Below are 25,590 nucleotides of genomic sequence, written 5' to 3' on the forward strand. Positions count from 1 at the left end.
TAAACTGCAACAAACATGGGTTGTTGGAAAAATGATCACAGCAATGTCAAATCACTATAAAAGTTCCTACATGTTTGCTCTCAGTTTCTGTCCTATCTTGTCATGGACTGGTATCAAGCAGCCTGCACACTGGCATGGGTCCAGGGACCGCGCTTTGAATAGCAGGGCTCTGCAGGCCAGAGCCACCTCGGGCACGGGGCCCTGCTGGAACCCGTTCCCACTCCCAGGCAAGAACACTCTTCCCTCTGTTTCTCGGAGGAGGGGGTGTTAACTGGTTCCCAGCCTTCAGCCTCGTTCCGGGGGCATGCCTGGCTGGGGAAAACAAACCCACCGCCCACACCTGTACCTCCGTGTTTGCTTTGAGTTCGCTTTCCCACCGACTCACTTTCCTTTCAGTTTGGGCTTTGAAAACAGTGTTTGGAGTGAACACCAGAGCTCCCAGCAGCCCCAACACCATGGCTCATATGGAATGTATTTAGAGGGGAAAAAGCTCGAACGGAGTGGTTATATGATTTTGAACTGGCTCGGACATGGTGTGGCTGGAATTTCAGAGCTGGCTTTTGTTTGCATTCGTCATGAGACATTTGTTATACGAGCTGCCGCTACTGCTACCAGAGCAGCCGCTGTCGAGAAACCCTCTCAATGGCTTCTTTTTCTTCTGTACATTAGCTGAGGAGCAGTGCTCACCAGCCAAGGGCCTAACTCTCCTGGCTCAGACTTCTCGGCCACTATCCTTGCATACCACCACCCTTCTGTCAGTTTATCCTACTGTAGTGGCTTACATGTTGCTATAATGCTGGAAGCTATGCTACTTGTATTCCAAATACCATCACGGTCACCCATGGTGGACAGGTTTCAGTGGAGCTTCCAGATTAAGACGGACTAGGAAGAAAGGCTTCGTGATCTACTTCTGAAAACTAGCTACTGAAAACCCTATGGATCCCGAGAGAATATTGTTACATATAGTGCTGGAAGATGACCCCCTAGCTGAAGGCACTCAAAATACACATGGCTGCAACAATGGACTTAAGTATACCAATGATTGTGAAAAAGCTGCAGGACTGGGCAACATTTTGTTCTGTTGTACATGGGTCACCATGAGTTAGAGCCGACTCGATGATAACTAATAACAATAATCCTTGCATAAGTTAGGGAAGACATTCATGCAAATGTAGTACACAGCAGCATGGGAACAGAGACACATTTTTTCCGTCAAGTTGGAATGGTATCTTTGAATGGTCTTGTACTCTGCCTCTGATCATAAGAGTTTTCTTTTTATCAGTTCTTATAATTTATACTCTCTTCCACAAAAGTGTGCTCCAATATAGCCCTGACTTCTCTTCCAGGTAACTCTGAAAACATAGTAGTTTGGAACTTCTTCATAGCACCATCAATCAGTAAGCAGCCAAAGAGGTTTAATGATCAAATTACCATTAAGGGATCTTGTTTTAAAATCTCGTTTTGCTTTTAAAATTTACCTAGTATTAGCATCCCATGACATGGATGCTGAAGGTAACGTCATGGTAGCTCCATTCCCATCATAGCTATGCTGATATCACATGAAAGAAATGAAAGAAATGGGTATGAAGAATCTAGCTAAGAGTTGTAAAGCCCAAACCAGAACAGAATCTTCACGTTCAGGTAGCTAGAACATTCCCAGTTAAAAACAGAGGACTGACTATATCCCTTTAATTCTTCACCCTCAAAAAACCTCACTAAAATGACAGCAAAGGAATAATAACTTTATAAAAGATATAAACTCATAAGAACAAAGAGCTGGAGAAGGATGTTAGGAGGAGCAACTTCAGCCAATTTCTGGAAAATGCAAAGCAGATAGAGGACTGCATTCCAGTTGGCTGAGCAGAGAAGAGTATGCAAAGTGCTGGCAGAGGGGGACATCAGTCAGGAGTGCTAGCTATGTTTTGGGTTGAATTGCATCCCTCCAAAAGATATGTTGAGGTCCTAATCTCTGGTACCTGTGAATGCAAACTTATTTGGAAATAATGTTTTTGCAGACGTAATTAGCTACATCTACATGAAGGCATACTGGACTAGGGTGGGCCCTAATTCACTATGACTGGTGTCCTTATAAAACAGTGGAGAAGAGACACAGACAGACACACACAGACGGAAGACGGCAAAGTGAAGACGGAGGCAAAGACTGGAGTTATGCTGACTCAAACCAAGGAATGCCTGCAGCTACCAGAAGCTAGAAGAGACAAGGAAGGATTTTCCCCAGAGCCTCTGGAGGGAGCATAGCCCTGCCAACACCCTGAATTCTGACTTCTGACTTCCAGAAAATTTCTGGTGTTTTAAGCCGCCTGGTTTGTGGTAGTCTGTTACAGCAACCCTCAGAAACAGGGATAGCAATCAGGAGCACCAGCTCACCCTGCTGAAACCGAGACACAGAGAAGTAGAGGCACCAGGTACCCCAGATGGGAGCTGGGCACGATGCTGGCAGTCTGTGTAGGAAGCAGATGGGCCCCAGATTCCCTTCACAGCCACATACAGCCAGGCACCTTGCAGTGGGTTTCCCTCATTCTCCAGTCCCAGGCAAGCAACCTTAGGATTATTCTCCAGAGAATTTGGGCAGGCTCCAGACCCTAAACACACGGGAGAAAAGGACAGGCATGGGCTAAAATGAGAGCAACTAAGCAAACGGTGCATTGAATGTGGGCCTTCAGCTCTTGTCTCCACATCAGCAACCAGATGTAATGTCACACTCACCTACCCCCACCCCACCTTTCGTCCTCAAAGCAGGTGCTTGGCGAATTCTCCTGTGGGGAGACTGAACACACTCCAGAGAAAACAGACCTATGATCACTAACGAATGTTTTTTCCAGCACAACTGTTATTGATGCTTAGCACCCTAAAGTGACGTCCACTAGTTGTTAGGCCATTGCACAGCACTTTCAATTAGCTCTTCAGTGCCTCACCCTTAAATATAAAGATTCCAAGAGGAAAGCCTCCAGACTGAAAAAAAGAGGCCCAAAATCAACTAAAATAGTAAACAGGAACCTGGAGCAAATAGAAACAATGTCAAGAATAGAAGCATTTCTAAAAAATCTCTAATTTTCAAAGATTTAAAATGATATTGCATAAAAGAAAAAAAAAAAACAAGAACAGGATGTTATGTAAAAAGAAAAAAAAAGAGAGAGAAAAGTATTTTCAGGAAAGAGAAAATTCAATTGAATGGTTGGAAGACAAACTGAGGAACTCTTCCAGAGGCACAAAAGTTGAAGAAATGGAAATTAAGAGAAATAAATAAATAAAATAAAGCACATAGAGGGTATAAATCCAGGAATTCTAGTATCTGACCAATAGTATTCCAGAATTGAAACAGAGGAAATTATGGAGATAGAATCATCAAAGAAATAAAACACGAAAAATTCTCAGAAATGAAAGACATGAGTTTTAAGCTTGAAAGCATCTACTGAATACTAAGCACAGTGAGGTACATTATTATAAAATTTCGAAAGAGGAATAAAGAGAAGATCCCAAAAGTGAGAGAGAGAGAGAAAGGCAGACATACAGAGGGAGAGAGAGAAAAAGTCAGAGAAAAAGAAACGGGAACTGGAATGGCACTGTACTTCTTATCAGTAACACTGTAGGTTAGCATACTAGAGACACGCACTTGGGACCCCGAGGAAAAAAGATTTCCATCTAAGAAATTCATTCATTCCCAGCCAAACAAGTAATCAAGTGTGATAGTGGAATATTGAACTTTTCAGACATCCAATGACTCAAAAATTTTACCTTCCATATACTTTTTCTTAGGAAGCAACTTGGGAATACCTTGAGTAAAAGTTAGTTATTAAATCAAGAAAGAGGATCCATGGGATTTATGAAAAATGGTCCAATACAAAGATGGTAAAGGAAAGTTGTAGGAGAGCTATGCACTAGGCTTTGTGAGTACTCAGTCCAGATTGATGCAGCAGGTTAGATAGCTCTGGGTGAATACTGGGGAAGAAATCTCTGGGGGGAGGTGGGAAGGGACGAAATGATATACTAATAATAATACCAAAATAATATCAAAAGTAATATTGATGCAACAGATCGAACAGCACATATGAAACTTTGATAGGTATAAATATGTCTAAGCAAACTAAAAATACAAAGCAATTAATTAATTCCGGGAAACACAAAAAAGTTGTGCAAATAATGCAACAAAACCATGGTGTATTACTTGGATTAACAGTGAACTAAATGCCTGTAGTTTCAATAATGTAAACAGGGGCTATGCATCTAAAATATGTGATATAACCATTTTAGGAAAATGGAAGAGAGGAAGTAGAGGTAAAGGATGAAGGAATAAGAGAACTAGATCTCTACCTACCATAACAGGAAGCCAATAATAATGTCTAACATAAATAAATCAAGACATAGCAGTCTGTGCATACTAGTTATAAATAAGTGGTAATTATCAGAAGAAACAGCTAACTTTGGAAGAGGCTACCTCTACAAAATCAGACTTCGAAATGGGGGTGGGGTGCATTAAAAAAGGAAACAGCTGTTTTTCATTACACATGTTTTAGTTCAATTCGACTTTTAATTACATATACTTATTACTTTAATAAAATATAATTAAAAAACGAGGTAAAATTCTAGGAACACAAATCCTGAAAAACACCTCCAGTCGTGCCTGGCTATTATAATGCTGCAGATGCCCCTAGAAGCACACGGTGAAACTGGGGAGGTGAAACTTTCAAGTCAGAGTATCTGAAACTCCCACTTGACAAGCTACACTTTCCTATTCTCATCAGCAGGGAATTATGTTGGATTTCTCTGTGGGTTTGTGGACAAAGGCATGAATGTGCTTCTTATAGTCCATGAGAAACCACAAAGAAGAGCAACATTATGTGCATAGGTATGTTTCTAGCTTTCCACTGTAAGCTTTTACAATCCAGTGTCATTTGCAAAACATGAAAAGCTAGGACATTAAGTATTCATAAAAATATCTAAGAAGTGAAAAAAAAAAAACACAGATCAGAAGATATTTGTACTTGAAAAAAATTTAGCTGAACAAAAATAGAAGTTTCCATTTTGAGTCATGCAAAATGGGTGAGGATTGTACTTCACCAAGTTGGGGGTGCATTTTCTAAGGGAAGAAGCAAGGCCATGAGCGAAGGGCGCAAAGGCAGTTCTGAAATTCATTGTCTAGTACTTGTTTCACATGGCCATGTTAATCCCTGGGTGGACAGGGTCCTTGACGGTTTAGGCATGAAAGAGCAGGAAGACCACGAGGTCTTTTATAAAGATCTACCACCAACCTCTGAGTTCAGGTTTCTTTTAAATCCTTTTTACCCAGGCTTTAGAACCATTTCAGCTCAGTGGAGTTTTCAGCAAAGTCCAAGAATTGAAATCTGTGGTGACTAATTCCACCCCCAGAAACACTCTTACTCAACCAAGTAAAAACTGCGCAAAGTAGAAGTGACTAAATTCTAAAATAGAAAAAAGTTCACCTCCAAACACAGAAGAATGTTGGTACCTCTGATGTTATTCACCAACGTTTCACTTGGGGAAATGAATCATGAGAGAGAATACTGCACACCCCCAAGTCTGGCCCCCCACTGTAACTCAGACAGACACGGAGGGAGGCGTCCAGGATTCTCCAGTAGGGCGAGGCTGGGACCCAGAAGAGATCTGTTTCCCAGGGTGCAATGGGGTTGGGGGTTGGAGGAGACTGTTCTGACTTCCAAGGGCTCCCAGCAAGCAAGACCAGGAAGACCGGAGGACAGTGCAGGGGACACAGCCAGCTCAGGCACGGGTCATAAGGTGGCTGGTCACAGAAGGCGAGTCCGTGCTGGTGGGCAAAGAGGGGTGTAGGAGATCAGGCAGGGCTGCAGCTGGTGCCCAGAGATGTGTGGCGGGATCCCCAACGGAACAGTACTAGGCAAGGAGGGCTGACGGGAGCTCAAGGGTGTTCTGGACCTCCAGGATGGCTGCGTTATAGGTGGGGAGGCTGGGAAGAAAGCAAAAGGAAGAAGACAAGCATGGGAGCTGGGAGTGTCCCTGCACAGTTTGGAAGTTAGGGAGCCTTGGGTGGCGGTCGGCATTGAAAGAGGCTGGGAACCAGGGGGTAGGTGACACATAGCCCTCCGCAACTGTGGCTTGGCCGCTGGTTCTGAGAGCACGCGTGACTCAGCTCCAGGTTGCACCACACGGAGTGCCGGGACTGCTGATGCTTCTCCTGCCTCGGGCAGGGCTCTCTAAAGAGCCGGGTGACTGTCTGAGCCTGTGGGCAACAGGGTCCCAGCGCCCGGATGCAGAGTCAGCAAATCAGGGCTAAGGAAGTGGACCGCCCTTCCCCCTTCCAGTACTTCCAACCCTTCCGCATCCGGGTACTTCTGAGCCTTCCTGCCTCCATGATTGCGTATTACGTTTTCCTGCCTAAAACACCTCCTACCATGTCCATGTTGCAAACACCTATCCATTCTTCAAGGCCTGGCACAAAATACTTTTCTGTTTGTGGTGGCTTTCAGGCTAGATACTGCTGTCTTTATCTTCTTATGGCCCTTCCCCAAGACTGGCATATTGCAGACAACTCAAGCATTTGCTGAATGTGTTTGTTGATTTTTTAATGGAATTTTAAAAAAATCATACCTGCTATTTAAGAATATTAGCTTCCAAAGAAGAAATCCATTTTTGGAAAAGTATAACTAGAGAATCAATGATTGCAAATTAAATCCTATTTTCCTAGTAATCTTACATAATAAAATTGAAGAAGTTTTATCCTGGAGGAGGGATGATTCCAAGGCAAGACAAGATTAATAAGCAAGTACAAAATACATTTAAAAATAATATAATTAAAACAAACAAACAAACCCGTTGCCATTGTGTCGATTCCGACTCATATCGACCCTACAGGACAGAGCAGAACTGCCCCATAGGGTTTCCAAGGAGCAGCTGGTGGATTTGAACTGTGGACCTTTTGGTTAGCAGTCGAACTCCAAACTACACTACCAAGGTTTTAATTATTATTCTCAATAAAACAAACAACAATATTTGAAGTGGGTTTAAAGTATATATATTACATGTCAACTTAAACTTTTATAAGATAAATAACACGTCTAGAGGCTCCATCTTTGTGAGAAGGTGATGTTTCCGTGAGTTGGATAGAGCTATCCAACTCTATATGGTTATAGAATTTCCTTCAGGAAAATGTTCGCTAAAAAATTCTAGGTGTTTAGGAGTTAATTTAAAGGGTATTCACATTATGTGTTAGTTCTTAACTGTTCACTCAAACTGAACATTTATATGATTTCAGCTTAAAATTTCAGATGCTATTTTCAAGGTAAAGTACTACTATTTCCCTACATTGCCTAATACGCATGTGAAAGTTCAATAGTGAAAAAAGGAAGACAGCAGATAAATTGATGTGTTCAAACCGTGGCACTGGCAAAGAATATTGACTATCCCGTAGACTTCCAAAAGAAGGAGCAAACCAGTCTTAGAAGAAACACAAGCAGAATGTTTCTTAAGAAGGGAAGATGGTGAGACTTCGACTTGCTTCCTTTGGACACATCATCAGGAAAGACCAATCTCTAGAAAAGGACATCATGTTTGGTAAAGTAGAGGTACCGTGAAAACAAAGGAAATACTCAGTGAGATGGATTCAAACACACCAATGATCATGATGCAGGATCGGGGAACGTTTCATTCTGTTAGACATGGGATCGCCATGAGTTGGAGCCGATGACCCAACTAACAACAGCAACAACCCACTCAAGGTATTAGATGTTGTCAAATTGATCATTTTCAAAATTATTTTCTTCTGTGTGGATTACCACACACTGGCTAAAGATAATACATTGGTGGTCTCTGATGATTTCTGAACTCATATTCCTTGGAGAATAGTCAGTATATATTGAATAGAGATAACCTACAGATTTTATTTTTAAGCTCTTACCTTTAGCTGCAATACACACTATGAATGCTTGACGTACACAAACCTAGGAGTTAGTGATTAAATACGCAGAATATCTTTAGGGAGTCACAAATTTATGGTGTTTTGTGGTGTTTCTAGGGACAGAAGCCTGAGATTTGCATCTCAGTGCTGTCACTTAGGACTTGGTGACCATGGGCAGGTTGTTCCACCTCTTTGACCCTCAGCTTCCTTGTTTATAAAATGAGAAAAAGAATATTTGTCCCTCCTAAACCTCAGAGGAGCCCTGGTGGCATAGTGGTTAAGAGCTCGGCTGCTAACCAAAAGGTTGGAAGTCCGAATCCACCAGGCGCTCTTGGAAACCCTCTGGGGCAGTTCTACTCTGTCCTATAGGGTCGCTATGAGTTGGAATCGACTTGTCAGCAATTGGGTTAACGGGTAAACCTCAGAGAATTCATATAAGAATCAGGTGAGATAATCTATATGAGATTGCTCTATAAACTGTAAATTGCTATGCAAATAATTAATTAGAAACTGTTACTGACTTTGTAATCCAGGACTACTCACTCAGATATGAGTGCTACATACTAAGGAGTTTAGTTGTTTGAACATAGATGGATGTACACACGCGCACACACACACACACACGTAATCCAGTGCCAACATTATTAGAATCTGAGCCTAGGACATGGCTGATAAAAAATAAATAAGTAAAATAAATTTCATTTTATGGAGAATATTATATTGATGATACATGAACCAATAGCAAAGTGAGGTCCTATTTTTATAAATGATAAATGAATTATTTAAACAACTTCATTGTTGGTTTCTGGAGATGTATAGTCTGAATTCCTCTTTACCATCAGTTGTATCTTTCTGAGGTGCCAGAATGTTTTTGAGTATTGAAAGACAGGTTTTGTAGAATTAGGGACTTTTAAACATTCAGGGTTAATGATATATATTTTAAACTCACAGAAGCTTATTTGATTACACTCTCCCCACCCCCCAACACACATACACACACACACACACACACACACACACACACACGCTCTGGACTATAGCAATCAGTTTTACTTGGAATCCTTTTGATATTCAGGATCTCATTTTTAGGCTCCAAATTAGACATAATTGTACATCTGTGTTCAAGCATTATGTAAACCTCTGTCTGCAGATGTAAACTTTTTGGAAACCATATGCCCTTCCTTGAGAAAATGGAGAGACACTGCCACCTGCTGGATAAAGATTATTAATTAATCAATTTAACGTTCTGAAGCCCGTAGGTCTGCATATGGAAAACAAACTAACAGTTTTCCAAGAACTGAATCTTAGGATTCTTACTTAAAATAAAAACTCCATTTTATCTTTGGGCACCCATCCTATATATTCTAAATAACATGGCATATAACAGTGAGAAAATTTCAATATTCCTTACAAGTTAAAGGTAATTGGCCCCAGTCACATCTCAATGGTGGATTTCTTTAATTAAAGTGAAAATCTTAACTCCCTGATTTTTCTGGTAAGAGTTCAGGCATAAAAACAGGGGATTAAAAAATTCAATGACTTGGATTATGTGTATCTTTCAGCCCTTGAGCACGTGACTTTAGTCATATTTCCACTTATTCCCTGAGATTGGTTCAGGAAGAGGGTATTAGCCAGAATATAATTGCTCCTCTCCTCATAAATCAGAAGTACTATTTCTTAAAGGCACATGATTTCATAGTCATAAATCATCTTTAACTGATGAAATAAGAGTCATCTCTTTCTTTTTTCTCTCTCTCCTTCCTTTTCCTTTTCTCTTTCTTTCTCTCTCCCTCCTTTCTTTCTTTTAAAATGTAGAAGTTACAAAGAGAGCCTGAAGTTCTAGTTGCCCACAGACACATCTCCTGTGATGTGGCGGGCAGGCTAATCGCTAATTATTCACTCTTCCTATGTTAGTCACTGGGCTAAGGGCATTACATGGATTCCATCTGGTAAGTCTCAAACAACCCTATGAAGTAGATAATATTATGTATTCATCTTTTGTAGATGGGGAAACTGAGGCTTAGAGCAGTTATTACCTCTGGATATACAGTTAATAAGTAATGGAGCAGCTTTGAAACCCACACTGTCTACTCCAGAGACTGATCTAATCCTTATGATCTACTGTCTTCTCACAGAAATGCATATGGTATGGAGAGAAAGGGATGGAAATCGTGACCAAAGAGTTTGAATTAAGTTGGGTATCTGGCTTGATCACTTCAACACTCACAACTGTAGGGAAGAATAATTTCTGAACGAATAATCTCCACCCAGGATTCTGTTGTGTCCCCTAGGGGGCGATAGTCTCCATAACTAAAGCCGAGAAATTACTAAGGCAATGGGGATTGTACAAGGATTACTTTTGGGAGGAAAACATCACCCCATAACTGCGCTATCCAACAAAAGACAGAAGGAGCAGCCTTAAAACATTCTACATGATACATTAGTATCATAAAATAATAAAGAGAACTTTAGGGCTAAAAGAGGGAAACCTTAGAGATCATCCATGCCCCAGATCACATGGGTAAAACCATGGCCGAGAAAGGACTAGAAGCCCCTCCTAACTCCCAATTCAGTGTCCTTTCCTTAAAGAACGACTGTTGTTTATTAAAAATATGCCAAGCTTTAATCATTTGGTATATATTTTAACTCAGTCCGATATTTTATCCGTAGATGGGATGAAAACTTGAATTTTTCTTGTAGCATAATATTTAAAATGATCTCTTCTACATATTTGCTACTGTTTCTATGTAAATGTCCCCAGACTTGAATGCTGCAAAAAACTTGAACTCAGAGAATACACTACTATACTCCAAATGGGAAGTATAATTATCATTCATGCATAGTAACAGTAAAACAATATTTACATTAGTGCTCTATTTATCATCATTGTTTACAAAAGCATTTAAGCGAAAGTAATTTTTTTTTTTAAGCAAAGCACCCAGTTTATGAATGAATTTAAATCTCCCAAATTAGTATGTGAATCAGTTGTTTGGAATTGGTTGCACATTTTTTCTTCACAGTCCTTGGTGACCAAATTCTCAGGGCAGCCCACAAAAGTCTAGTAAATACCCTAATGTGGCTCTGGTGTTTACATTTGTAATAGAGACAAGTTGAAAATGAATACTAATGTCATGCTAGTAACTGAAAGCACTTAAAATACGAGGAAAAGGATTGAGTGAGAGCATACTCGTTTTCAAGTGCCCAGGACGGAAAAGGTAACGAGGTTAATATGAGGTTGTGTAGTTCCATGCCTGGATGCTAGGTGGTGCTATGAAGCTAGAACAGCTTGGCTATTCGCCAAGTTAAGGGTTTAGACGTGGGATGTTCAAATAAGGGTAGTTCCTATCACAGATATTCACAAGTTCCCTGCTTTTAGTTAATTTGCTTATTTATTTTGGCCTTGACTATGATTTTAGCTGCTAAAGAAATTATGACCAAGAAAAATATTGATAGCTCATAGCACGTCAGTTTTTAAGAGCTATGGAGAAAAAGTATTAACGAATAATTCCTGATCAGAAACACATGACTCCTGCTCCTTTTTTTCCACATTTTGGTGGATGACTATGGATCAGTCTCTTAACCTTTCTGGGCTGGGGTCAGTTTCTCATTTTTAAAAGGAAATAAGAAATGAGCAAATGTAACAGAGATTAATAAGTAAAAAATAAAACTGTGTATGTTAAACCAGTGAGGCGGCACTTGCCCCGGATAGTATGTTTGGCCTTGGTTCTCCCTCCTTCAAACTCAAACCCAAGGTTGGGCAGAGCTGACTGAGTGCTCTCACTCTAAGGCACTTGCCTCAGCATCAGCAAGCGCCCACTGGCTGGTGAGAAATACCTTAGGACATCCTCTTGGTTATCCATGATACTAAAACTTTAATTTGTAACAATGGTTAAGAGCTCAGCTGCTAACCGAAAGGTCGGCAGTTCGAACGCACCAGCCGCTCCTTGGAAACCCCATGGGGCAGTTCTGCTCTGTCCTATAGGGTCACTATGAGTCGGAATCAGCTTGACAGCAATGGGTTTGTTTTTTTTGGTGTTGACTATCTGCTATCATAAACCTCTTCTGAGATATGCTAGCTCAATCTCCCCAGAATGCAAACATTAATATAAAGCAACTCTTAGTTGTTGGTTTTTTAAACATAAATTTCTTAAAGCTAAGTTTCCCAAATATTTTGAAAGGAGACAAATTTTCTTGATGTCAGCATGAATGACTTCCTGCAAGAAATGAACAGGGGAGACCAACAGCCACACTGTTATTTTAAAAAAGTTATTAACTTCTCTAAGTGGCAGATTTATTGTAAGTAGTAGTACTGACTTGAAAGAATTAATGAATGTCATTCCAATCTAGAATAACCGAAAACCCATTTGGCCAACAGATACGACTATTTTTACTAACTCCCCCAAACAGTCATTTCTATTAGTGCTTTTATCTTCAGTAATGAGACTGGTATAGATATTTATAGGATTTCTGGAGAGAAATTGCTAAAATCGGCTCACACCTGCATTTTTTAAATAACAAGACAAGCACCAAGGGGAAATGGCCAGTGGAGTGTTTATATCTTATTCCATCTCCCCGGACAGTCAGTTAAGTTACAATAACCTAAAGGTCGGTCACTCAATCCCTCAGTAACTTAGATTTTAGGTTTTCTTCCCTCTGTTCTCCAGTCTGCTCACCTATAAAACTCTTTTGTAAAAGGCAAGAGCAATGATTTAAGAGTGGCATAAAACGTGAACTTAGACTAAAAAATGGGCACGGGGGGGCTATGGTGCGAGATGACTAAAGTGACTGGTAGCTTCTTTTAGCCGATTTGACACTAATGCACTGATCTGTGGCCATGAGAAAATACAGGGGCTTAGTTTTTGCAGAGACTAACATACATTGAGAAGTCAGCAGTTAGCAGATTAGCGCTTGCCAGAAACTGGGGAGGGGGGGCATCCAGAGCGACTGCTTAATGGGTCCAGGGTTTCTTTCCGGGGTGATGGAAACGTTCAGGAGCCAGATAGTGGTGATGGGTGTACAACATTGTGAATGTAATATAGGCCACTGATTTGTACTTTTTAAAATGTTTAAAATTGTAAATTTTATGTTAAATGTATTTTACCGCAATTAAAAAAAAAAAAAAAAACTCATTTAAGTTATCAGGTCCATACCCACTTGAGGTTGACATCTGGTATGCTGGTTGACATCTTGTGATTGACATTAATTCCATATCCTGGGATAGATAATGATGCAATGTGGAGGAGGAGTCTAATGCTGATTCTTTGATAAACCAGTTGCCTTAGAGTAGATTCTGACTCCTGGCTATGCTACATGTGCAGAGTAGAACTGTGCTCCACAGGGTTCTTAGTGGCTGATTTTTTGGAAGTAGATCACCAGGCCTTTCATCTGAGGCACCTCTGGGTGGACTCGAACATCCAACCTTTCAGTTAGCAGCTAAGCGCTTCACCATTAGCACCACCTAGGGACTCCTGACTCATTGATACTCTTCCCAAATGCTGGGACAAGAATGTGCTCATTTTATTTGTCATCCATATACACACAGGCATGCTATATAATAAGATTTCTCCAAAGGGAGAAATAACAATGAATAAAGTAAACCTTTTTCTTCAAAGGAGTCTAATTTAGGCTAAGATCACTCCTTGCAAAAAGAGCAGAGTTTATGTTGCCCTATAGAGCTAAGAAGTGGCCACAGCTGGGCTCTTTAAATTCTGGTTTAAAGGGCAAAGGAAGGCCTGGTTTCAAAACCCAACTATTTAAAGGTTATTATGTTTCTAAATATTCAAACCACATTTCCTGTTGAGTGGACACACCTGCAGGGCACATCTTGAGGTTTTCAGTCATGTTCCTACATATTGGTGAGTTGTAATTTATCTCGGAATGAGAGAGTTGGGAGAGTAAGGCAGTGCCCACCACCTGGCCATTTTCCTCTGTTGCTGTTGCTTTTGTGTGCCATCTAGTCGATTCTGACTCATAGCGACCCTATAAGACACAGCAGAACTGCCCTATAGGGTTTCCGAGGCTGTGATCTTTACAGAAGCGGAATGCCACATCTTTCCTCCCGTGGAGCGGCTGGTGGGTTCAAACCGCCGACCTTTCAGTTGGTAGCCTGGCTCTTAACCACTGTGTCACCAGAGCTCCTCACTAATGGTGGGAAGGCCACCTTATGTTAACGAGTTCCAGGGAGGATCCTGTTCACTCGGTCTTGGTACCTGCCAATGATGCAGGTGTGGTCCAAGGGCCCTGCTTCGCTGTGGAATGTGAAGCATGAGGCTGCATTTGGGGGAAAATTTCATCTGCTTCTTATTTCTATAAGCCAGAAAGCTATCTCCCATTTCAGGACTGCCAAACAAAACAGTAGACAGATTAATGAAGAAGTACGCAAAGCCTGTTGTGGCAGCAGTAGATTAAGGAGAATAGAAAAGAAACATACAGTGTTGTCTTTCGCCCAGGATAAAAAAAAAAAAATAATGGGAAAAATAAATGACGGATTTCTGAAAGTAATTATATTTATAATGACACTATGGGCAACTCTCATAATTGCTTTGCTGCATTCCATTTCTTGCTTCAATTTGGAAACCACTCAATTTGTTAGACTAAAATCATAATTGTGTTTTCAATTTGCTGCTCCATCTACTCTATTGCTAGGATTTTACACGCCAGAGTGCTTTTGTCAAATGGAAGTAGGGCCAAAGGTACTTCATCACAAAGATGGTACCATCATACTCACACACCTTTCTATCAAAGGCCCCAGGTGTGCACATGCTTATTCGTTTGTCCACCCCAGCAGCATGCTCGGGACAAGATCAGTGGAGAATGTTGCAGGTTTCAGTTTCCAAAGGGAGACAAGGAACCATCAAGCCTTTAAAACGTGGTGAGTTTATGCTTGGACCTGAAGCTCCATCCAGGTTTTGCAATCCATACCTTGTGGTCCTAAGCTTCCTTTGCAAGCCAGGCAGACTTGCCTTTATTAACAGAAGAGATAATGCCACTCCTTGATTTCCTGAGTCCTTCTCAAGGTGAGCAACCCCGCAAGAGACCTCTCACTGGGAAGAGTTTGCTTACGAATGGAGTTACCTGGGTTTTTGTAGATACTGAGCACACCCTTGAAGTAATGAGGTAAAAATCTTTCCAGTAAAAGCAGCACATCTTCCAACTCTTCAAGAATCCCCACAAGCAGGAAGTTTTCATTCACGTTCAGTTTTGCTCTTTCAAGGGCCCACTCACCAGGCTCCCTTTGTGGATATAAAAATCGTTTTTAAATCAACGGTTCATTTTTGAAATGCAGCAACAACATGCTGACAGTTTAACCCTTCTAACCTCCCCCTCCCCATATGCATAACTTCAAATCCTGCTTCCTTCAAGGACCAGCCTCCTCCACAGCCTTCCCTGATCCTTCCAGTTGGGTGTCCCTGGCCTCCTCACCTTCCTGCCACAGTTGGACAGTAGCTCCCTCCAGGCCTTGATCCCTTTCAACTGGGCATAAAGCCCAGCCCAGGGCCTTGGACTTAGTGGGCCCTTCCTAAATATTTGTTGAAAGAAGAACAGAGGCATAGGCAAGTCAGGTCCTAATAAACACACTGATCAAGGTGATAGAATGGGTTTTTAGTAAGAGGACCAAACCAAAGCAATTACATGAGGTTCAAAGGTTTGAAATATAAAATGCATAGACATATTGTTTCTGTAGAAATCAAAAGAGATGTCAGCTCATGTCTGCCAATCATCTTATTCTTTAAAGAGTTTAAAAGACAAATCTCTGTCTCTTTTTTTTGTAATTACAAGAGGGATATATCCTAACCCCATTTGTAGGGCAGATTTCTGAGCCAGTAGCATTTAGATGAATGAGAGCAGGCCAGGCCTGGCGTTTACTATTTCAGAGAATATGGGCAAGCCAGAGGCCTCTTTTGAAAAGTGGTAATAATAATAACTGTTACCTAGCTCAAAGAATTGTTGTAAAGGTTGAAGAAAGTGACATTTTGACAGTGTAAGGCGTTATGAGTACTCTCCCCAAGATTAGGCAATATACAATTTAAAGAATATGTTAGGGGGTTGGAATCATGCTTCTTGGAATAAATATCTTCATTGTGATCAGAAAATTAGTCACCCAAATCCTCCCAGTATCCCAAGCACTGCACCTGGACTCCAAAACCAAACCAAACCCTTTGCCCCTATGGGGCAGTTCTACTCTGTTGTATAGGGTCGCTATGAGTCAGGATCGACTCAACTGCAACAGGGGGTGGATGGTGGTGGTGGTGGTGGGATCAAGTAAGTACCCCAGGGATGCTGAGGCAGAAGGTGCGCAGACCACAGCATCCTCTCTGAGGTCCTGCGCAATCCTGTAAGGAACTTTCTAAAGAACGTCTTGCATCTGAGTGATCACGAGAAATGGCTTTCTTCTCATTCTAAGGAAGTGTCATTAGAGAGACCTTAGCAAAGTCTGGGTGTGAGCTTCAAGTGCTCAAACCTGATTACACACACTGCAAGGACAGGGACAGTTGTTTGCTGAGTTCACTGCTGTGGAGAGCAGACTGGGGGTTTGACCCCTGCCTTTGTTATCTCTTGGGCTGAGTAATGACAGCTAGGTTTGAAGTCTAAAGAAGAGGTTTGGTGGCTTTACATGGCATTTCCTGGGGCCTCTATCAGACCCATGACTTGTTGATTTCATTACTTACAGGTCATTCAGAGTCTCAAATAATATTTTTACGGAGAGACAGTAAATAGTAACTGAATTCCAGAAGTTTCAGAGACTAGGGCTACAAGAGCATCACAGAGAGCACCAGTCTGGCAGGACGTCTGCGACTGTTGTGCCCATTAGCATGCCATAGCCTGTTTGAGTCTTTACCTGCATCTGGGATGCTGTCCACAAAAATACGGAATGATGTAAAATAACCTGGGGTTGGAGCACTCAGGGTAGTTCTCAAGGATACACTCATTGATATCCTGGAAGAGAAAACACAGCAGTGAGATGCCTCGTAGTATCTGTGGTGCTTTGTCAAATGCCATACAGTCTAAGTAGAAATGATACTTAAGTTAAATGGGTGAGCCTGGAAGAATACACCTTAGAGAATTCACAGGTTTCATGAGAAAACTTTCTTCTTGCCTTACAACATCCTGGTGCACTGGCCAGGCACACAAATGGCCAGACCACTTCAGTGTTGAGTAGGCTGCCATTCTGTACTTTCCCACAGGCCCAAAGGCATTAGCCAGATCACAAGCATCCTGAGAGCAGTGCCACCCACTGTGCTCTGTGGCAGCCCCTGCAGCTACCAGCGAACTGGTAGGTATACAGCTGGTACCTAATAAATATTTATTGAATGAATTCGGTATGACTTAATTCTTAACTAATTTTGACTTAATCAGAGATACCTGTACTGTCAGCCTTGTAGAAATGTGTTTCTCTGTGTAGCCATATGTTGGACAAACAGTTTTACAAAGGGTCTGCAAAATTTGAAGGGGCTGTAAAATCACTTTTACTGTTGTTTTAAGTTAGACAGTGACAGGGTATTTGTATATGGATCTTCTCTCACTTTTAAAGTCAAGATTTCCAGATTTTCTATTTCTACTGTATGCGGTTGAACATAGTATCTCTGTCAGCATTACAAAAGCTTAAAATCTCTTGGTGCCTGTGAATAGAAAGTCTATAAATCAACTTTTACCAAAGCAAACTACAGGTAGTCCCTGACTTACGACAGGGCTCTGTTCCAATGACTCCGTCGTAAGTCGGTTCTGATGTAAAGTTGAATACCTCTTTTTTTATTATTGCCTTTTATTATCAGTATCTTTATAAATCATAACATTGAAAACCGCCAAGTAAACATCTGAGAATGATAACATCAGCAAATTCCACACTGCATCACTGTATGTAGTACATATTACTAACAATAAGATGTACAAAAAAAAAAAAAAATCCTAAAACAGACGGTTATAAGTTCGGTTCATCATAACTTGAATACGTCTTAAGTGGGGGACTACCTGTACATTGGATATCCTAGATAAGACACACCAGGTTCTTAAGCATTTATAAGGAGAAAAAATAACCCAATTTGCAAACAAACCAAATAACTCTGAGATGTTCTTCCAGAGACAATCTTGGCAAGGCAGATTTAAAATGCATATAAACACTGTTGATGGAGTTTATGAGACATTAGAAGCCACTGTATCTGACAGGACTTGGGTAGGTGGATACCAAAAAAACCAAACAAAAAACCACACCCGTTGCCATTGAGTCGATTCCAACTCATAGAGACCCTATAGGACAGAAGAGAACTGTCCCATAGGGTTTCCAACGAGTGGCTGGTGGATTTGAACTGTTGACCTTTTGGTTAACAACCTGAGCTCTTAACTACTGTGCCATCAGGGCTCCAGGTAGGTGGATAGCTATTAAAAAATTTTAGTTCAAGTTGGGAATCACAACAATATAACATTTTTAAAAAAACAACTCTTTTCCCACTCATACTTCTTTGGCTTATATGCTAATTAAATAAATTACACAATTATAATAACAAATCAGCTGAAATAAACAGATTTGACAACAAGCACTTCAGGTGAGTTACCTGGAAGCAGAGGTGCACAGGTGCCCAGAGAGGAATCTACCAGCTACAAACGGAGAGGAGCGGTCGGTGAGTGCAGCTCTGTGGTTAAGTGAGGGGTGGTTAAGAGCGCCTCATCATGTATTAAATACCCTTTAAAAATGCATGATGTAATTCTCATGGAAACTAGACTTTCTGGAGACACTGAGGCTGAATGAACCCCTGAAACTGTTGCCTTGAGAAAATCTTTAAACCTTAAACCAAAAACATCCCCTGAAGTCTTCTTTGAACCAAACAATAGGTTAGCTTATTTAGTAGAGCTTGTTTGCCTTGAACATTGTGCTCTTTTGAAGACCTATCTATATGGGATCAAACTGACAACAGTAACTCAAAAGTTTAGATAGGAAGCTTAGGGGACAGTGAGTTCATGTTAATGGAGGAGGAACAATTTGGAAAAGGAGGATAAGAATGGTTGCACAACTTGAAGAATGTAATTGATGTCAATGAATTGTACATGTAGAAATTGTTGAATTGGTATATGTATCTATTAGAAGAATGTAATCAATGTTAATGAATTGTACATGTAGAAATTGTTGGATTGGTATATGTATATATTAGTATTGTTGACACTTTCAACAACAATAAAAAAATCACGATAAACATAATTAACATTACTAAATTGTACGTGCAAAAATGTTGAAACGGCAAAGGTTTTGTTATATATATACTTATCACAAAAAAGCATGATGTTAGCCAAAATGCTTTCTAAGAAAAATTTGACACAAAGATATGTATGTATAGGGGTAGTCATTGCTGAAAGATTTATTACGTCAAAATATGGCAGAACTTAAGAGTTCATTAATAGGGATTGGTTTCAAAAGAAGTTATAGTACACTTATGCAATGAAATCCTGGGCACCTAGAAAGGTTGAGGAGGGTTCTGCATGTACTGTTATGGAAAGTGTCTGCAATAAGTTGTCGAATGACAAAAAATAGATTATGGGACCCTATGAACATAGATTGTCGTTGTTAGTTGCTGTCAAGTTGGCTCCGACTTATGGTGACCTCCTGTTCAACAGAATGAAGCATTGCTGGGTCCTGCACCATCTTCACGATTGTTGATATGTTTGAGTCCACCTTTGTGGCTACTGTGTATTTTGAGTGCCTTCCAACCTAGGGGGTTCATCTTCCAGCACTATATTGGACAGTAAGTATTCTTTTGTGATCCACAGGGTTTTCATTGGCTAATTCTTAGAAAGTAGATTGCCAGAACTTTCTTTCTAGTCTGTCTTGATCTGGAAGCTCCACTGAAACCTGTCCATCATGGGTGACCCTGCTGGTATTTGAAATACCAGTGGCATAGCTTTCAGCATCATAGCAAAATGCAAGCCACCACAGTACAACAAACTGATGGATGGTGGACACGTGGGTGAATATAAAGGACAATATAAAAATAAACATAACGTAAAAATAAACCCCAAAGATTTGGAAGTATACATAGCAAAGTGTTAAAAGTGGTTATTTCTGAGGTAGGTGTAATGGAAGACAGAGATACACTGAACTTTTACTTTATTCATTTTTGAAATGGTGGATCTTACAATAATGTACACATTTTATTTTCATTATCAGAAAAGTATAAGAAGACTTCCATGAGGATGCCTCTGGCCTGATGGCCCTCTTCCCACCTCACAGTCCACACGTGTGCCTGGCAGTCAGCTCCCCAGAGGGCCTGAGCCTTGGTCGGAAGGACCCAGTAACTGGGCTGCCTCCCTCTGCAGCAGAGTGACAGGGATAGAGGGGGAGCCTGGGCAGAGGAGCAGCGGGCACGGGAACCCTAGCTAGGGCAGGCATGGACCAGACGCAGTGTCCACTGAGGTCAAGATTTCACCCAAGGGCAGAAGCAAGAGGTGGTGCTGCTGGTGGTGTGTGTGTGTGTGTGTGTGTGTGTGTGTGTGTGTGTGTAGTTGAGGTGTCCAAAGGCCAGCCACTTACATAGTTAGTCACCCAAAGTCCTACAGTAACAGGAGGACAGGGACAATGGAGACAGTGAGGTTCCCACAGAGCCCTCATCTTGCCTGCGTTTCTCCACAGTTCTCTTTAGCAAAAGCCAAACCAGTTGCCATCAGGTTGATTTCGACTCATACCGACCCTGCGTGCGTCAGAGTAGAACCGGGCTCCACAGGATTCTCAATGACTGATTTTTCAGAAACAGATTGCCAGGCCTTTCTTCTGAGGCATCTCTGGGTGGATTTGAACCTCCAACCTTGCAGTTATCAGCTCAGCACTTAACCGTTTGTGCCACCCAGGGACACCTGTTCTCCTTACAGTGGCCATTTAATAAGTACCTGAATAATTATTTGCTTGGGTTGTAAATCCATGAGAGCAGATTGTCTGTTCATGGCATCTCCAGTGCTTCGTACTCTGCCTGGAAAAAGCAGGGGCTCCATAAATACTGAATGGATGGCAGAAGGAAAGAGCCAAGACACAGCCACGGGAGCAAGAAAGGAGCCGGCACTTCTTCAGCTTGCTGGCCTGCGGATTCTATCCTCAGCGGCCCTGGCCTGGAGGCTCGCAGGACCCGGCAGAGGACATCAGCTGGCCAGGGGAGCCAGAGGGCTGCTGAGGTGTTGGGGGCTTAGGAAGGCCATGTCCTTATTAGAATCCACAAATAACCTCACCAGATCAATTTATGGGAAAGACAGAAATTCCTCATTCAAAACCTGCAGTTAACAATTGTTCTTTTCCTAGATCCAGACACATCCCGGGGATTTCAAAGAGTTCCATTTGAGCCCATTAAGTTCTATGGCACTCATCCAGATGAATGGTGTTCATCATAGCCCATCTATGGGAATGCTATAGGGGGACATAAATAAAAGATGACTCGGGCATAAGATCAAGCGGAAGAAGAAAATGAGCTGTGAAGAGCACACATTTAGCCGCTGACAGCTTAGCCACAAGGACCTGTGATGCTGCTTTTCAGCATTTCAAGGAGTGGAAGGCCTTCAGGAGACTGTTCCTGGCTGCTCACAGAATCTGCTCTCACTGGAACAAGGGACAGTTTTCTGGGACACTGAATAGGACAAGTCTGAACACAGCTGCCCTCTGTGTCCTGCTGGGGCAGGTGCCTTCTAGTCTCCCAGGACCATCAGGTTCCCCCAGTGTTCCCAGTTTTACCTTTGGTGGAAGGCTTTGTTAACCTGAGCTGTTTTAAAATCACTTCCCCACTCCCAGCTGCACTGGGTTTATTTGCTATAAATCATTGATAAGCATTTACATTGAACCAGAGTTGTGAAATGCAGTTCAATACCTTGTTTTAAAAAATTGTTTAAATGTGGTAAAAATATATACAATAAAACGTTTGTAATTCAACATTTTTTACATGTACAATTCTGTGACATTGATTATGTTCATTATATTGTGCAACCATTGCCGATATCCATTTCCAAATGATTCTACCACTCAGTGGTCCCTAAATAATGAGTCTCCCTTCCCCTCGTCCCCCACCTCCTGGTAAAAAAACAGCGACAAAAACCAAACCCATTGCCACTGAGTCAGTTCTGACTCATAGTGACCCCATGTGTAACAGAGTAGAACTGAGCACCAAAGGGGGTAGAGGGGAGTTCAAAGCACCAACCTTCAGGTTAGTAGCTGAGTGCCAGCCATTTGCGCCAATACATTTGCCTGTTTCATACAACACTTGCCCCTTTGTGACTGACTTATTTCACCCAGCATAATGTTTTCAGGGTTCATTCATGTTACAGCATGTATCAGGACTTCATTTCTCTTTATGGCTGAGCATATTTACAATCACCTTTTTATACTGACGCTCTCTCGGTATAGACATATTTGTAAATGATAATGCAACTTCATGTCTTCTCTCCATGCAGTGCTTCTAGGTTAAGATTGCTTTAAAACAAACCTTAAGTTTTTCTCCAAGAGTATCATCAAAGTGATGACTTTAGCCGAGCCAAATGCTTCCCAGACCTTGATTTATGATTTGCTAACCTGGCCCGTGGGTCTTGGCACATATTATGTGCGCCCCTGTAACACCCTTCCTTGCCCAAATCTACCCCTCTTTAAAGACTGGGTCTGAATCTAAGACTTCACTCTGCTCATATCTCCTCACATTACTAGGGAAATGAGATATTCTCGATAAGCAAACATCCCAGATAACTAAGAGAATCTGCTTAACTGCCAAAACCACAAGAAATTTTTTGTTGACCATTTTTGTTGAAGTTCATTCTAAACTATATAATCTCAAAGAGGATTCACCAAGAATTACTGTCTTGATTTTCTTTGTGGGCTCATCTTCTTCCACTTGGACTTTACAGCAGAACCGTCTTTTATTGGTTTGCTCATGCAACATTTTCGTAGGCTGGACTGCGGTGAACAATACTCACCTTTGGAGTGCCAAGGAGCCCATCGGGCTCCAAGGAAACCCCAGTCACTAAAGCCAGACAGACATCTGGCAGTCATTCCTGATTCCTCTCTAACCCTTAATCTCCATATTCAGTCAATTGCCCAGCCCTGCAACTTGCTGCCTAAATAGTTTCCTAACCTGCCTTCTCCTACCCATTCTAAGCCACAGCCCGGCATTGGCCCCCAGCAGGATGATCAGAGCAGCTTTTCAGCTGGTATCTCTTCTCCCTGAGCGCTTTCTCCACCCAGCTGTCCTAGTCACTTATCTGAATGCAGGTTTATACATGTGTTTCCCCTGCTTGAAATCTTCAAAAGCCTCCTCAGTAACAATGCAATGGGCATAAAAATCAGTGAGGGCACTTGTTAAAAAGTGCTAATTCCCTGGTCCCACCCTCCAGAGTATTTGAAATAACAGGTTTGTTTAGATCAGACCAGGAATCTGTGTTTTTTTGTTTTTGTTTTTTTTAACAGAAGCAGACTGCCACATCTTTCTCCCATGGAGTGGCTGGTGGGTTCAAACTGCCAACCTTTCAGTTAGCCAAGGGCTTAACCACTACACCATCAGGGCTTCTTTATTACAGAATTTGCTGCCTTCTAATCATTTCTAGTAATAATAGCAAACACTTCATCATAATTTACCAGGTGCTAGGCCTTGTTCTAAGTGCTTCACTTATATTAACTCAATGTTGGCCCTTCGAAGCAGGTATTATTATCATTACCCCTTTTCATATATGGGGGAAAGGAATCTGTGTTTTAAAGAAGAATGATTCTGAAAAGGTGGCTCCTCCTCAAGCACCATCAACACTGTGCTATCAAGTAATGTCATGCCTTTGCTTATTCACCCTTCTTGCCTGAAATTTCCTTCTGCTGCCTCCTCACCTGAGCCCAGTAACAGGCCCAGGTTTCAGAACCATTCCTGGCAGGAAGAGTTTTGGCATGTTCCAGTCCAACTGGGCTTCTGCGTCATGCAGGACAAGGAAATGGAGGCGGTTTTGACCATGGGCTTCCATCCACACTGACCCTTCACTGTCAGCCAAGCCTGGTAGGTGGGGGCCCTGGCACAAGGCTGATGGTGCCAATGTGCCCAGAGGCCCAGAAATGCACACTCCACTCTGTTGACTAGATCCCAATTGTCTCCAGGATGGAGTCCTGCCCTGAGCCTCAGCTACCAGCCGGGACCTTGGCTTCTGACCAGTCTTAGTCTCCAAGGCTGGATGTGCTCCCAACATTCCCTGCCTGTGGCCAGGATTCTTCTACAAGTGGATGGACGTCCTGGTGGTGCCCACAGAAGGACTTTCCAACTGGACTGGGTGCCACCTGGCATCTCACAATGATCTTCCCCACACCCCCACCTCCTGCAGAGGCTTCTCCATTATCAACACTTCCTCACCCACATTTGAGTTTGCTTTTGACTGGCACTGAACTCCTGGATACTCCCTACCCCATGCTACCCAGAGTGGATTTGCACTAGCCCTGGTTTTCCTTTTTTTCACTCTGTATTGCCAGGTCACAGCAGGTCTTGGTCTGAGGTATAAAATTATCTGTTTATTTCTACATAGATAGAGAAATTAACAACTGCCTCCTCTCCTGGACTTCTAGTTTAAGTTTCAGAAAGGTTGGAAGGATTAATGTTCTTATCACAAAAGGTGAATTTAGAGATTATTCATATTTTATTTGTTATTTTTATAAGAGAGCATGTGGTCTAAAAACTACCTATTTAAAGAAAACACTGGTGTTTTTATACAATCCATGCCTATAATGTTAACAGCTAGGTCTCTGTGGCCGATGGCTTTAGGAGGCAAGGTTTCTGGGCTCTTCCAGCAGCACAAACCTTGAGAGATCACACACAAAGGTCCCTGAATGAAGAAAAAGAGCTTTAGGTTCTGGTCCCAGACCTGCCACTAATTAACCAGGTGTCCTCAGCCAAATCATGCCATCTCTGAGCCTCAGTTTCGCCATCCATATAATAAAGGGCCGATACATATAACCTCAACCTATGAAGCCATGTACTGATGAATCTGGTTCCCAAGCTAACCAACTTTTAAGAGTAGTTTTATAATCTGAAGACCTAGAAAAGTTGGTAATTTCTTTGACTCCAAAACTTACAACTTAATAAAAGCTTTCATTCAGCATTTATCATTTAAACTTTTTACCTTTCATGGAAAGCAGAGAGGGAAAAGCACAAAGGTTGGTATCAGACAGCCATCAATTCAAATCTTGGCTCTATCAAGAGCATCTGGCAAATGACCACTTCTTAGAGACTCAGTTTCCTCATCTGTGAAATGGGGACAATGATACTTGCCTCATTGGACCTTTACTAAGATCAGGAATCACGTATACAAATTATTTTACCTGCCACCCAACTCTTAAGATTATGCTGTCTTTATTATACCTTTGGCTTTTTAATTCTTTTTTCTTTATATTTAAAGGCATGATTCCTGTGATTCCAACAGATTTTTACATAGTGACTTCAACTAATGCAGAGAGAAAACACAGAGAAAGAAAAACATGGAAATATGAAATGTGTTATTTATGTTAAGTCAAAATGACAGCGCAACTTGGTGCTGGTGTTGGGGAGGGACAAAACGAGCAGTATGAAAAAGCAGCCAAAATATATCACCGTAGAGCGTTTTACTTCTTATGCTATCTCATCTTACTCTGTACATACAACAATGCAACGCCATGATATAAAAAAGATCTTTTACAATATGGATTGAAAATTGATTTGAGAGCTGAT

General features: G+C 41.6%; 1 protein-coding gene across 2 annotated transcripts in view; it reads right to left on the reverse strand.

Moving 5' to 3' along the window:
- The window catches only part of UST (uronyl 2-sulfotransferase), a 351,032-nt gene that overhangs the window by 42,261 nt on the left and 283,181 nt on the right, over positions 1 to 25,590 (reverse strand). For both annotated transcript variants that reach the window (XM_023729171.1, XM_004368842.2), the window contains 2 exons: positions 16,749 to 16,846; positions 14,984 to 15,141 (listed from right to left, as the gene is read on the reverse strand). In XM_023729171.1, the coding sequence (XP_023584939.1) occupies positions 14,984 to 15,141; positions 16,749 to 16,846 (256 nt within the window). The remainder of the gene's footprint in view (positions 1 to 14,983; positions 15,142 to 16,748; positions 16,847 to 25,590) is intronic.

The sequence above is a fragment of the Trichechus manatus genome, unplaced genomic scaffold, assembly GCF_000243295.1.
Source record: "Trichechus manatus latirostris isolate Lorelei unplaced genomic scaffold, TriManLat1.0 scaffold00002, whole genome shotgun sequence".
In the NCBI taxonomy this organism is placed as follows: Eukaryota; Metazoa; Chordata; class Mammalia; order Sirenia; family Trichechidae; genus Trichechus; species Trichechus manatus.